At 37.4% G+C, this 14,652-nt stretch overlaps 1 protein-coding gene across 10 annotated transcripts in view; it reads left to right on the top strand.

Moving 5' to 3' along the window:
- The window catches only part of Pikfyve (phosphoinositide kinase, FYVE-type zinc finger containing), an 82,435-nt gene that overhangs the window by 49,626 nt on the left and 18,157 nt on the right, over positions 1-14,652 (top strand). For all 10 annotated transcript variants that reach the window (XM_032901252.1, XM_032901253.1, XM_032901251.1 and 7 more), the window contains 11 exons: positions 1,307-1,447; positions 2,187-2,313; positions 2,552-3,708; positions 6,298-6,398; positions 7,718-7,789; positions 8,526-8,697; positions 11,265-11,443; positions 13,017-13,130; positions 13,483-13,591; positions 13,695-13,849; positions 14,331-14,421. In XM_032901252.1, coding sequence (XP_032757143.1) covers positions 1,307-1,447; positions 2,187-2,313; positions 2,552-3,708; positions 6,298-6,398; positions 7,718-7,789; positions 8,526-8,697; positions 11,265-11,443; positions 13,017-13,130; positions 13,483-13,591; positions 13,695-13,849; positions 14,331-14,421 — 2,418 coding nt within the window. The remainder of the gene's footprint in view (positions 1-1,306; positions 1,448-2,186; positions 2,314-2,551; positions 3,709-6,297; positions 6,399-7,717; positions 7,790-8,525; positions 8,698-11,264; positions 11,444-13,016; positions 13,131-13,482; positions 13,592-13,694; positions 13,850-14,330; positions 14,422-14,652) is intronic.

The raw sequence follows: 14,652 nt of genomic DNA on the forward strand, positions 1-14,652 counted from the left end.
GAGTACAGGTTTTTGAAATATGACCTGATGATTCTTTGGATTTCCTTGGTGTCTGTTCCTGTTTTTGTTTTTGTTTTTGTTAATTTTGATATTTTTTCTTCATCTTTTAGTTTGGATTAAGGGTTTATCTTGTTGATTTTTTCCCCCGTTAGTTTCATTGATTTTTTTCAGTTCTTTTCTTTGTTTCTATTTTATTGACTTCTACCCTGAGTTTGATTATTTTTTGCCATCTACTCCTTGGGTGTGATTACTTCTTTCTGTTTTAGAGCTTCCAGGTGTGCTGTTAAGTTGCTGTTATTAGGAGATCTCTCCACTTGTGTTGGCACTTAGTGTTATGAACTTGTCTCTTAGCACCTTTTTCATTGTGCCCCATAAATTTGGGTATGCTGTGTATTTATTTTCAGTATTTATTTTCACTCAATTGTAGAAAATCTGAAATTTATTTCTTTATTTCTGTCTTGACCCATTTTTTTTTTTTTCATTCAGTAGAAAGTTCAGTTTCCTTAAGTTTGCAGACTTTGTGTTTCTGTTGTTATTGATCTCTACCAGGGTGGTCTTGAACTCTCAGAGATCTACATGCCTCTGCCTCCTGAGTGCTGGTACTACAGGCATGCACCATCACACTCAGCTATTATGGTGGACTAATAATAAGCATTATGTTTTAGAACTTGAGTTGTATTTGTTAAGGTATAATAGGATATTAGGAAATTGGAGGTAGGGTTTGTCAGAGGGTTATTAGTTCTGACTCCCAGAAAAGATACTCTTGTAGGTTACAGAATGGAAAAGAAAATTCATAATCATATAAATTTAGAAATTGCTTTTATTGTGCTAGGTGGAGCAGGCTATTTGTTTCTTGACAGTCTAAAATCTTCGCCGATGTTGCGTACTGTGTTCTTCGTGCTTGTTATTCAGACACATGTACACACATGCTGCTGCTGCTGCTGCTGCTGCTGCCTTTTGTCCCCACATGTTGTTGCTAGTGTTTGAACCACTGGATCCTAAATGTGATTATCATGTACTTTCTCACTGAGCTACATCTTCAGCAAATTACAGATTATTAGGATCTGAAAATCTTTCAAAATAAAATTTATCAGAGGGTGAACTTTTCCTAAAGCTTTTAAGTAAAATGTATAGTTGAGAAGTATGATTAATTTTTTTTGTTGCATTCAAATTTGTTATAGACTTATTTGTGAATGAAAAATTATAGACTGAATATTGATATTAGCAGTCAGGCTGTCATGATTGTTTTAATATGTCAGAATCCTGAATTGTACCAGGTTTTGTATTTCTGATTTATCTTACTTAGGAAAGGGAATTCTTGAAGAATTATGTTCAACGAATAGTTGATGTTCGACCCACATTGGTTCTCGTTGAGAAAACAGTGTCTCGGATTGCTCAAGACATGTTACTGGAACATGGCATTACTCTGGTCATTAATGTAAAGTCAGTGAGTGTCTATTTTTACTCATTTACACAATCATGACTTTTAAATGAAGGTGCATGTATGGTAGGTTTGTAGCAATATTTTTATTTGATGTAGCATTTATGTTGAAGTGAGACCCAGGTGTGGTAGTTACATTATTAAGACTGTAGATTCACACTGGAAGACAGTGTAACTGTGTTTACATAAACTAACTTTTGGGTGTTTATGAGACCAAAGGTGGAAAGGATATTACCCATCAGAAGTCCTTATTGGTGCTTCATTCTACAAAACAGAGGCCACTTTCAAGGAAACTGATTTTTATTTTTTTGTTTTCCTTTAGTGCCTTATACTAAGACATGCTATCCAAATGCTCTTTTAACAAAGGATAATAACAAAATAAAGTAAGAATAAAAATAATGTATCTCACATTGTACTTCTGGCAGGTCTGGAACTCAGTTATTAAACCAGGCTGACCTCAAACTTGCACTGCTCCTCCTGCCCCTGTGTCCTAAGTGTTAAGAGTTATACAAGTGGGCCACCATGCCACACCCATTTTGGATAAGAGTACCATGAGCATGGTTTGTTTTGAGGCCACACATTGATTATTTAGCAGGTAAATCTGGTCATGCAATTTATTAAAATTAAAAAAATTGATTGTAAACATTATTTTGTTTAATACTTCATGTACATCTTTCTCCAGGGTATTGAGATTTTTACTCATAGCTAATTTAATTATGTAATACAATGTTTTTCTATTTTGTAGCAAGTTTTAGAAAGAATCAGTCGAATGACCCAAGGAGATTTAGTGGTGTCCATGGACCAGCTGCTCACCAAACCCCACCTGGGCACTTGCCACAAGTTTTATATGCAGCTCTTTCAGTTGCCTAACGGTGAGTCATCTGAAGCTCACATTCACTCAGTTGGGGACTCAAGCAGGAGTGAATCATCTCCTAGTTAAGGATAGCTTTGTTTACTAAGGAAGGGTTAATATCCATAAGCACTGGTTAAGAGGGAGACATTCAAGGTGGTTTTGTTGTTTTATGGATTTTCTTTTTTGTGGGTAGTAAATTCTATTTGGTCCTCTAAATTGTCATCTAAGTCTCTTAATTTTTATTTATTTATTTGTAGAACAAACCAAAACACTGATGTTTTTTGAAGGCTGTGCACAGCACCTCGGCTGCACAATCAAGCTCAGAGGAGGCTCTGATTATGAGCTGGCTCGAGTTAAGGAGATCCTAATATTTATGATCTGTGTAGCTTATCATTCTCAGCTAGAAATCTCCTTTCTCATGGATGAGTTTGCTATGCCTCCAACGTTAACACAAAGCCCTTCGTTCCATTTTCTGACTGAGGGAAGAGGGGAAGAGGGAGCTTCTCAGGAGCAGGTCAGTGGCAGCTCCCTTCCCCAGGATCCTGAGTGCCCCTTTGATGCCCTGTCTTCTGATGATAGCACTTTGTTGGAATCAAGGACTGTGCCTGAGAAGGGTGAGCTGGACAATAAAAGTGTCCCACAGGCTGTTGCCTCCTTGAAGCATCAAGATTACACCACCCCCACTTGCCCAGCAGGTATCCCCTGTGCTCTCTTTGCACTGGTACCCGAGTCATTGTTGCCTCTCCATATGGATCAACAGGATGCTGTAGGAGATGAACAGCCAGAGACACCACAGCAAACGCTTGAGCAACAGGATCCCAAAAGCCAGATGAGAGCTTTTAGAGACCCTCTACAGGATGACACTGGAATGTATGTTACTGAGGAAGTCACCTCCTCTGAAGATAAACGAAAGACTTACTCCTTGACATTTAAACAGGAATTAAAAGACGTCATCCTCTGTATCTCTCCAGTTATTACATTCCGTGAACCTTTCCTTTTAACTGAAAAGGGGATGAGGTGCTCAACTCGAGATTACTTTCCAGAGCAGATTTACTGGTCTCCTCTTCTCAATAAAGAGGTGAAGGAAATGGAGAGCAGGAGGAAGAAACAGCTGCTCAGGGATCTCTCTGGACTTCAGAGCATGAACGGCAATGTTCAGACCAAGTCCATACAAGTCTTACCTTCACATGAGCTAGTGAGCACCAGGATCGCCGAACATCTGGGGGACAGCCAGAGCTTGGGTAGAATGCTAGCCGACTATCGAGCTAGAGGAGGAAGAATTCAGTCAAAACATTTGGACCCTTTTGTCCATTCAAAAGATGCATCATGTACTTCAGGGAGCAAATCAGGAAACAAAACTGAGAGTGATGAAGAGAGGGGATTGATTCCAAGTGATGTCTTATGGCCAACAAAGGTAAGATGTCACTCTTTACTGGGTAATATAGAATTTTTTTGTGTTGAAAAATTACTGAGGCAAGATTTAAAAAAAATGACAAATTACATGCAGGCTTATTAAATATTTACTCTTCTGTTTATTTCTCTTCTTGAATCTGATGGCTTATATATGAAGTAAAAAGTAGACTCATAAGGCAACAAAACTGGGAGTTTGGATTTTAATATGCACTTGTAGTAAAGTAGGAAGGGCCTGAACTAAGGAAAAGTGTGCAGTTGTTTGAAGTTTCTGCCTGAATTGCTTACATGTGATAATGATGTAGCGCCTGACTCTTTCAGTGCTTTAAGATAGAGCTTGTTTTCATTTTAATTTTTTTTCCTTCCTTCCTTCCTTCCTTTCTTCCTTCCTTCCTTCCTTTCTTTTTTTTGTTGTTGTTGCTGTGATCAAATACCCTGACAAACAGTCAGCTTATGAAAGAGTTTATTTAGCTTGTAATTATAGGTTTACAGCCCATCAGTAAGGGCAAATAAAGGTAGCAGGAACTTGAAGTAACTTAAGATACCACAATCATAGTAATGAGCAAAGAGAAAGAAATACATAAATACTGCCTGCTTGCTTGTACTCAGGTTTATTTCTCAGTACTTAAACAGTCCAGGATCTTTTGCTATGGAATGGTGCCACCCACAGTGGACTGGGTCTTCTCACATTTTAACTTAAGACAATCACTCAGATATGTCCATCTTCCAACCCAGTGTAGCTAATCCTTCATTGAGACTCTCTTCCTAGTGTTAAGGTGACAAAGCTAATCTCCACAGGTTTTATTATGTGATCCTGGCTGATCTTGAGTTCATAATATTGCCTGTACTTCCTTAATGTTAGGAGTATAGCTCTGCACCATTACGGCTAGTTTTATTGTTTTGATAATAGTCATTGTGAGAGATGGAAATTTCATATTGGATATGGACTTGTTTCAAGACTATATATATATATATATATATATATATATATTTCTTATATATAAGAATATATCTAAGACTAAAAATTATATATTGTTATTTAACTATATCTGTTTAGATAGAAATTAAAGATGTTTAAGTAAGATTTACTTGTGGTTGTGTACATTACTAATATTGAAACTTATGAAGAAATCTTTCGTTAGATGTAATGCAGTTCTGTAATTAAAAAAAAAATCTAGTTTCATTGTTAGTCAAAGAAGTGCTAAATGGTGGTGCTAGACAATTGTTTGTGAGACTCACATACCGAACCATAGTGAGAGTCAAGAAATTTTGAATGCCTTTGTATAAATGTATAGAAAGTGATAAGGATGTTCACATGTACTCTTATTTTACATGCACATTTATACACCTTTGACTCAGGATTCCAACTTCTCTCTTCTTGAATGATTTAAATATACCTGTGTGAGGATGCTTGCTTGTAAGACTATATGTACAAGAGTGCATAGTGGAGTCTGGCAGAGGTCATTCACTTCACAACAGACAAGAAGCAGGATAAGATACAGCCTTCAGGGAGACTCCTCCCCACATTATAGTTTCTAGAACGTCTAACATAGCATCCCAGTTGAGGAACAAACTTTAAATGCAGGATTCTTGGGCATGGGCATCATTCATATTCAACCCATATCAGAGGATAGGCTGGTCCCATATATGATCTGTATAGAACCCGCAGTAACTTCTGGACTACTAAAAAGCATGTCTCGGAATTAATTCCATGAATGATTTTTTAAAAATACAACAAGTTTTGCTATATCAGAATGAAACACTATGGATGGATGTATTTTAGCATGTCCTCTAAAAAAGCAAGTTATATTAATTCATTTTGTAGCATATCTCATTTCAGTAAAAGCAATCACCTTTGTATATGTATATGTGTATTAACATGTTTGATTGTGCATGTATGTATATTTGAACAGTGTTTTTCTTTGAAATAGGGTTTCTTGTAGGCTGGCATCAAACTCAAGATCTAGTTGAGGAAGACATTAAACTCCTGAACCTCTAGATTCTACCTCCCAGGTGCTGGGATTTCATGCATGTGCCACCATGTTGGTCTAAGTGGCTATTTAGCTTTGCAAACTACATAGTTTGATAGGTGGAGTGGCGTCTAAGGAGGAGGAACTTTACCGTATGTTCCTTTACTACTTGAGTTTTAACAGGGAACAGGAAAAGCACAGGTGAAAAATATCTTAGAATTTAGATCTCTAGGTACCATGGATTGATACCATATCCATCTGTCAGGTGATATCGTTTCATAGGAATATAGTTTAACTAATTCGTTCTTCCAAAATATAATACAATTTTGAAAGAATGGAATGTTTATGTTAAGAAACAAACTTCTTAGTTTTCTTCCCCTTTCAAACCCAGTGTTGGCTATAACCAGGGCCTCATTTATGTTACACTCCAACTTTACCTTAGAGTTCTGAAATAGTCTGTGTTCAATACCCAGCTGCTCTTATAGTTAGCCTTTTGTAAGCCCCCATAAGCCTCCAGCAGTGATAATAGACGGCTTTATTAACAGAGTGAAAGGCGTTCTGCGTCAGTGAATTGCTAGGAGCTGTGCTCCGACTCAGGTGCTCACCTGTTGCTTGTTCTGCAGGTGGACTGTCTGAATCCTGCTAACCACCAGAGGCTCTGCGTGCTCTTCAGCAGTTCTTCTGCACAGTCCAGCAATGCGCCCAGTGCTTGTGTCAGCCCTTGGTAGGATGCCTGTCTACACTGTTGCACCAAGAGTGGAATTCCAGCAACATAAAAAATAATGCCTGCCATTAGTTATGACACATTGATGGTCACATGTGAATTGAAAGGATATTTAAACTTATGTAGTAACTGCAAATTTTTTGTTCATGGATAAATAGTTGTACTTTAAGTAAGAATGAAAAAAACTTTGAGAGAGGAAAGAAAAATGTTTATATTATAGAACTTACAAAATTGACCCACAAAAGCTGGTTTTTGAAACCCAAAATCTACATTTTGATTATAATATGTACAACTTTAGGCAAGTTTTCCTTTTGCATAAGTTTTATAAAAACAGTCATCCTTTTATCTTACTGTTTGTAGTTTTGTCACTGAGCTATACTACCAGACAAGCCTTTTATTTTGTGTGTTCTTCTTGCAAATGTCTAAGTAAATTTAGAGACAAACTCATAATGTTGTAATATTTCTAGTGATAGTCATGAAGACCTTACATGCTTGTCTTAGATTTTTGTTTTTATGTTAAAAAAATTATCTGCAAAAGCAACTTAAGGAGAAAGGGTTATTTGGCTCATAGTTCAAGGGTACAGTGGGTCATGGCAGGAAGTTCCAGAAGCTGGAGAGGAAGTAACTGATCATAGCAGTCAACATTCAGGAGAGAGCATGGAATGCATGCCTCACTTTCACTTCCTTTCTCACTGCTGTTTGTTTTGGGTAGTGCTGTCTTCATAATAAAACATTTATTTCATATATATATATATGAAATATAACATATATATTTATTTCATATATATATATATATATATATAGAAACTTGTGTAGTTCTAGGATAACTTAAGCATGACTTTCTGAAAGTTTGTAGGGTTTTTCCCCTTAGAAATTAATGGACTCCTTAGGTAATATTAAGGATACAGAGTTCAACAAGCATACACGCAGAGTCTCTTAGGAGTTAGCTCTTATCAAGAGTGAGAGCTGTTTTCCATACCTAGTGACTAGAGAGCAGAAGGAAACTGTCTTTTTTTTCCTCCCCAATGTTGATGGGGATTGAAACTGAAAGATGATTTTACCTTTTCCTAATGCAAATCAGTTTTATTAAATTTATTTTATAGTCTATGCATTCTCATTAAATGATTTTTTTCGGATACTAATGGATTCGTTACTGTAGTGTGGCCATTCTACACTTATTTGACAGGATGAGGTAAAACCTGTTTCACAGCACTGTTAGATGTGTTTTTCTTGTACTTGATTGTAAGCATATTTAACAATTAGAGTATGGTCTTGGTGGTAATGTTGCCATATTTCTAAGAAACCATCTCTTCTTTTAGGATCGTAACAATGGAGTTTTATGGAAAGAATGACCTTACACTGGGAATATTTTTAGAAAGATACTGTTTCAGGTAAAAGCTGATTTCTTCCCTTTTTCTTTTTCTTTTTCTTTTTCCTTTCCTTTCCTTTCCTTTTCTTTTCTTTTCTCTTCTCTTCTCTTTCTTCTCTTTCTTCTTTCTCTTCTCTTCTCTTCTCTTCTCTTTTCCTCTCCCTTCTCTCTCTCTCTCTCTCTCTCTCTCTCTCTCTCTCTCTCTCTCTCTCTCTCTCTTTGAGAAAGTGTCTCTCTCTATAGACCTGGCTGGCCTGGAACTAGCTCTGTAAACTAGGTTGGTCTGGAACTCACGGAGATCTACCTCCCAAGTGCTGGATTAAATATTATGCATCTTTGAAGTCCAGAATTTCAAGCTAAACATTTTAAGTTGTGTGTCAAGTATTGTTGATAGTTCTCATTTTTACACTATGTGTCAGAGTGTATCTTTACAATGACATTGGTGTTTCCAGTTAAGTTTTACAGCATGGCATGAGCGATTTAATGTTATCATGCAGGGAGTATAGTCCTTAGAAATGTCTGGGTTTTACTGTTGTTTGAAACTGGGCACTCGAAGGTCTTATGACAAATGGGAACTGTCACCATGCTTCAGTTTAAGACAGCTCAGAGCAGTGTGCATCCTGTACAGATTGTACGTCCTTTGTCTTTACTCTCGAGCTGCTGCTGTGCGTTCTTGGTTGTGCCTATGATCATTCAGTACTTGCTGTGTGGACTCTGTTTCATATTTAATGTGAGAAAGATTCTCTTGTTCATCCCAGGTCTTCTTACCAGTGTCCTAGCATGTTCTGTGATACCCCCATGGTTCATCACATTCGACGCTTTGTTCATGGCCAAGGCTGTGTACAGATAATCCTGAAGGAGTTGGATTCTCCAGTGCCTGGATATCAACATACAATTCTCACATATTCCTGGTGCAGAATCTGCAAACAAGTATGTGCTGCTACTGACTTCCTGTGACATATTTCCTGTGACATTTCTTTCTGTCTGTATACTTCTGTGGGGGATGTATAGTTAGTAGGATTTTGAACTTAGTTATTTGTCATTGTGATCTTCACATAGCCTTCTTATGCTTAACCTAATATATTTTAAAACTTCACCGAAGGAATATAGGTCATTACATATAATATGCATGCCTTGTCCAAGAAATATATTGAAATTATATTTTGATAACTTATGTATGTCAATTTAGACAATTCTTTCTGTATTCTAGGTACTATTTTTCACCTTAGGAATAGAAGGAGAGTGGAATGGCTTGTAGAAGAGGAAATAGACTTAGATAGCAGTAACAACAGTATATTAAGCTATTGACCTAACAAATCTGAGTCTATATCAACAACCATTATGGAAAAAATGTAGATGAGGCTTTGTTCAAAATGAGTTTATATTTGTTTTTATAATCAATCTTAGAAAAATGACATGGGCATGTGTCTTCTAACTCTGAAAAAATTATTTGATGTCATTATTGTGATCATTTTTTATTTGCTTATTTTTTATTCAATGGGTTCAATCCATCTTTGGAGAAGTGGCATAAGTTTAGGCTTATGATTTATTTATTTATATACTTTTATTTATTTATATATTTATGTAATTTTATGTGTTTATGTGTGTAGCTAACTCTGTGTATATACATGAGTAGGCTGAAGGAGGGCTATAGATCCCCTGGACTAGAGTTAGAGGTGGTTGTTAGGTGGAGTATTCTTAACTGCTGAGCTATCTCTCCAGCACCAGTGTGTGTGTGTGTGTGTGTGTGTGTGTGTGTGTGGCTTAAATTTGCTTTTATTTTTGTTTGTTTGTTTGTTTGTTTTTCGGAGCTGAGGACTGAACCCAGGGCCTTGCGCTTGCTAGGCAAGCGCTCTACCACTGAGCTAAATCTCCAACCCCGCTTTTATTTTTATATACTTGAATGTTTGTCCGCATGTATGTTTGTGTACCATATGTGTGTTAGTGCCCAAGAAGGTCAGAAAAGGGTGTTGAATCCCCTGAAACTGTAGTTACAAATGGTTGTGAGACACCGTGTAGATGCTTGGATCAAACCCTGGGCCCTCTGGAGTAAAGCTAATACTCTTTAACTGCTGAGTCATCTCTTCAGTTCCTATAACATTTTAAATATACACTGTTCAGATTTAAGTGAATATGTATTAAAATCGTCTTCATTATTATCTTGATGTATTTTGAAGTGAGATTGGAAAGCATTTATGAGAATTGTACATAAGTGTGTTTGTTCATATAGCACTTGAAAATGGTGACACTAGTTTTCTTTATGAGCTGGGGGCTTACTGGTCCAGAGTGATTTTCAGTAATCAAATTCTTCCATACTTTCTAGTGTGTGTTAGTGGCTACGAGGCTACACATGCTTTACCATTAGGCTCAGTCCCAGCCTTGTCCTCATACCCATAGGCTTCTTGATCTTGGTCCCATGAGACAACTTGTTGTGAGCACTAGAGATTAATGCTTCTCAACTGTTCTAATGCTTGTGACCTTTAATGCAGTTCCTCATATTGTGATTACCCGACCCATTAAGTTATTTTCATTGCTACTTCATAACAACGTTAACAATTTACCATTATTAGGTATTATAATATAAACATCTGTGTTTTTCAGTGGTCTTAGGTGACCGCAAAGGTAACACAACCTACCAGTTGAGAACCACTGCTGTGTATCGACTGTTAAATTAAATGAATAGTTAAATTTTAGTCTGTTTAACGTGTTTTGGTTTATGTATTTAAGATTTAAAAAAAAAGTATGGGGTTATGCTAGAAAGGAAAAGCATTATACACACAATAAAAGCTTCTAGCTTAGGAAAATGTAATGTTTAATTTTGTAAGCCACAGTAGAGTGGGCATAGGGTACAACAAAGTAATTTAATACAAATGGGCAGTAAATATGCAAATAAAATTTATTCATTAATGTAGTTGAAGCACAAATGAAGCCAAATATAAATGAAATAAGAAAATGCCTTAAAAAAGAAATAACATTTCAAAGATGAGTAACTTGTAGGGTTGGTAGGAAAATGAGAGAGTTGGTATTTTCAGTTACTGTTGTTGAGAGTGTGTGCAAATGAATGCACCCAGTTTGGAAGGAAGTATGGTGAGACGACCATTGCCCTTTGATCGGTCATTCATTGCCCACCATTACTGATTTTATTCTAAGGGCATAGTTTATATCTGTTTCTGAGTGTACTGATAAGAAAGAACTGTCTCTCTGAAATGCCAGTCAGTGGAAACCAGGTAAGTCTGTGCACCTGTGGCCATTTAGAAAGCTGTAGAGAAGGAAATCCAGCAGTATACAGGGAGATTGACAGTGCCTGGGGTTACTGCAGCTGCTCTTCTCTCATCCTCTTAGTCAAATCCAGCTTAAAGAGTTTATTCTTTTCCTAGGTTTTTCCTCCCCTCAGTCAGAATATGTTGTTTGTCTTGAAAAATAGAGATAGGTCTTTTAAATGTGAGATCTTGAGTCTGTACTTTATTACTTCCCTGCCCCCTCCCCCCAAACCTCAGGTAACACCAGTTGTTGCTCTTTCAAATGAATCCTGGTCGATGTCATTTGCAAAATACCTTGAACTTCGATTTTATGGCCACCAGTACACTCGCAGAGCCAATGCTGAGCCCTGCGGTCACTCCATCCACCATGATTATCACCAGTATTTCTCTTATAATCAGATGGTGGCATCTTTCAGGTAAGAAGGCAAAGGGATTATGTGTATTATCACATTCCCTATAGAGAGAACATTGCCACTGTTGAATTTGGACATATATGTCCTCCCCTGTCTCTAACCTTGCAAATGCAGAGGGCTCTACTTTAAGAGCTTTTAGTGTTAGTGTTAGTTTATTCCAAGAACTAGGTAGTATTGCTGTTCCATCATGAGCAAGGGTAATAATCTTGTATGTTTCACCCATGGAGCTGTCAAGTAATGGGAATCATGGAACACTGGTTGATTTTTCTGCTTCCCGGATCACTCTTGGCGATTGTTTTGGCATCTGAAAGCCTGAGAACTTTGCTGAGATATTAGTTACCACAAAGGTCCTAAGATACTTCTAACAAAGCGAAAATTCCAAGTTAAGGAATGAGTACTGATCATTGCAGCATCAAATGTGAGACTGCCTTAAACTCTGTCCTCAGAAACTACTCATACCAATACTTCACTGCCCTAAGCATTGCGGCTGTGGCTAAGCCTCTTTTGTTTTAGCAGGAGGTTTTCACAGTAGCCCTGGGCAGACTCCCTTAGCCTCACTCCTGTAACCGGCTCTCAGCTCTGTTCAGGAGTCAAGAGTGACCCTGTTACAGGAAAATCAGCCGTTCTCTACTGTGCTCTAGAAATTCCGGTATCTGGTCTGCCAAGCAGAGGCCAGAATCCATTCTCTGGCTGACAAACCCTTACAAGCTCTGGTTGCCCAAGGCCTGTGTTATCACCTCGTACTGCTCATAGTCACTCTGTTGAGGTCTCACTGACACTGGCCTTTCCTCTGCTGTGCCAGGTAGGTGCCTACCTGGGAGCTTTGCACTTACCCTTCCTTCTCTCAGGTGCTTGCTTCTCAGACACCTACCTGTTGTTTCTTTACTTACCAGAGCTCTCGATTTAGACCTTACCTGTCAAGTAATCCATGCTTCATTCGTCATTATTTTTTTCCACAGAGCTCTGATAAAGATACTTAAATATTTATATTTTATTTATTAGCCACATTTCATTATTCCTAAGTTACAAGGGCAGGAATTTTGGTGCTGTATTCTAGGCACTTAAAACCGTATCTCATACATTATACTAATGAAGTATTTGTGAATTGGAATTTATTTTCTTTTTAAAGCAAGGGCTTTTAACCTGAAATATAGGATGTAGGTTGGTTGGATGTAGCATTTACTAGTCTATACCTCAGATGGAAGGGAAGACGCATGAAAACCCCAGTAGCTGGGACTTAATAAGTACCGTTTTAACTTTATTTAAGTTTCTTCAGATCCATAGCAAAAGTTTGCATTAAAGTCATTGCTGTTTTTATAGCAGATGGCCCCTCAGAGTGATAAGTAACAGTATTACAGTGCAAAGATAAAACGAAATCCTCCCAATATTGGGAAAGATATTTCTAGTGGTTTGAAAGTTAGTTTTTTTTGTCTTTATGAAACTCAATTTTTTAGAAAACATTATTTTCTCCTATACTCATTAGAATTTAATTGATCATTTGCATACATATGTACGTTCTCTGTATACATTATTAAAATAGTTTTTATGTTCTCCTGTTACTGTTTTTTTTCCTCAGTTACTCTCCTATTCGGCTTCTTGAAGTGTGTGTTCCACTGCCAAAAATATTCATTAAGCGCCAAGCCCCGCTGAAGGTGTCTCTTCTTCAAGACCTCAAGGACTTCTTTCAGAAGTAGGTGTTCGTTGCTTTGGTCATCCATTTTCTCTTGGTCGTGTTTGTAATCCATGGTGATTTAGTATCAGGCTAACTCTTCTTTTGAAATATGAGTGATTTTCCTTTTCTAATTATAGTTAGTGTGTGCTCAGTGTGAAAAAGAAAAGTTCAAGTAATGTAGGAGAATACCTCTAAAACATAACTGACAACTTAAAATTTCAAGTAAATCCTTTGATGCCTTGCTTTGCTTTGCAAAATTCCATGATATTTGATGAAGATTCAGTTCATATAAAATGCCATTCCCCCCCAATTTCTATGAAATAGTTTGGTTTCAGCTCCTCTTAACTTGTGCTTTTTCCATCACATTAAGGGTTTCACAGGTGTACCTAGCTGTTGATGAAAGACTTGCGTCCTTGAAAACAGATACATTTAGCAAAACCAGAGAGGAAAAGATGGAGGATATCTTTGCACAAAAGGAGGTAATTGTTTCTTTTATAGAAAATCTGGGAGCTGCTTTTTCCTAGAATCCCCTCTGTCTGTCTGGTGTCTCAGCTTAGCAAACTTGGATCTGTTGCCTTCCAGATGGAGGAGGGTGAGTTTAAGAGCTGGACTGAGAAGATGCAGGCGCGGCTCATGTCCTCGTCTGTGGACACCCCGCAGCAACTGCAGTCTGTTCTCGAGTCACTCATTGCCAAGAAGCAAAGCCTCTGTGAGGTGCTCCAAGCGTGGAACAGCAGGTCGGGCTTTGTCAGTCTTCTGTCCGTAGCATTGACAAATTTGTTCTACCATAATATTTCAAAATTTATTTTCTGTTTCTGGGGAGCAAACCAAGGCAATGCATTTGCTACTTGGCTAAATCCCTAATCCCAGTTTTTAAATTTAAATGTCCTTATTGATTATAGATGCTCCATTTTCTTAGTTATAAAGGTTTTGTTTTTTGTTTTTGTTTTTTTTTTTGACCTTTGTTCTGTTCATTCATTAAAACACATTGCAGCCTTTACATAGTTTGTTAAAATAAGAGGACATAGCCCTTGTTGCTGTTTCAGATGGCTGTGCTACTACGTGAGATGAACTAGATCAGTGTGCTGTGAATCTTTGGCTGTCGTAATAATTTAGTGGTGGCTGTGTACAACTTTAAAGTTCATTACAAGAAAAAGTTTATAAGTATAATTTAAGGTACTGAGAACAAAACCATTTCCTATTTGCCTGTGGCTATAGGTTACAGGACCTCTTCCAGCAGGAAAAAGGTAGGAAGAGGCCTTCGGTTCCTCCCAGTCCTGGAAGACTGAGACAAGGAGAAGAGAGCAAGGTAATAGAGTATAGCACTGTCTTTGTTGTTTCATTGATGGGAATGTAGTTAATGCCATTCTAACACTTAGGAGTATTGGTTTAATACACAAAGTTTTCTATCACGTGTGAATTTTCAGGGACATATGATCTGGATGACTTTTATATTTTAATTCCAATTAAAATAGTATGTTATAATGTATCTATTTGAATATTTGTAAAAAGGCTTCTCTACCTAAGACATGATAGAAAA

This window comes from Rattus rattus, chromosome 4 (genome assembly GCF_011064425.1).
Source record: "Rattus rattus isolate New Zealand chromosome 4, Rrattus_CSIRO_v1, whole genome shotgun sequence".
NCBI lineage: Eukaryota > Metazoa > Chordata > Mammalia > Rodentia > Muridae > Rattus > Rattus rattus.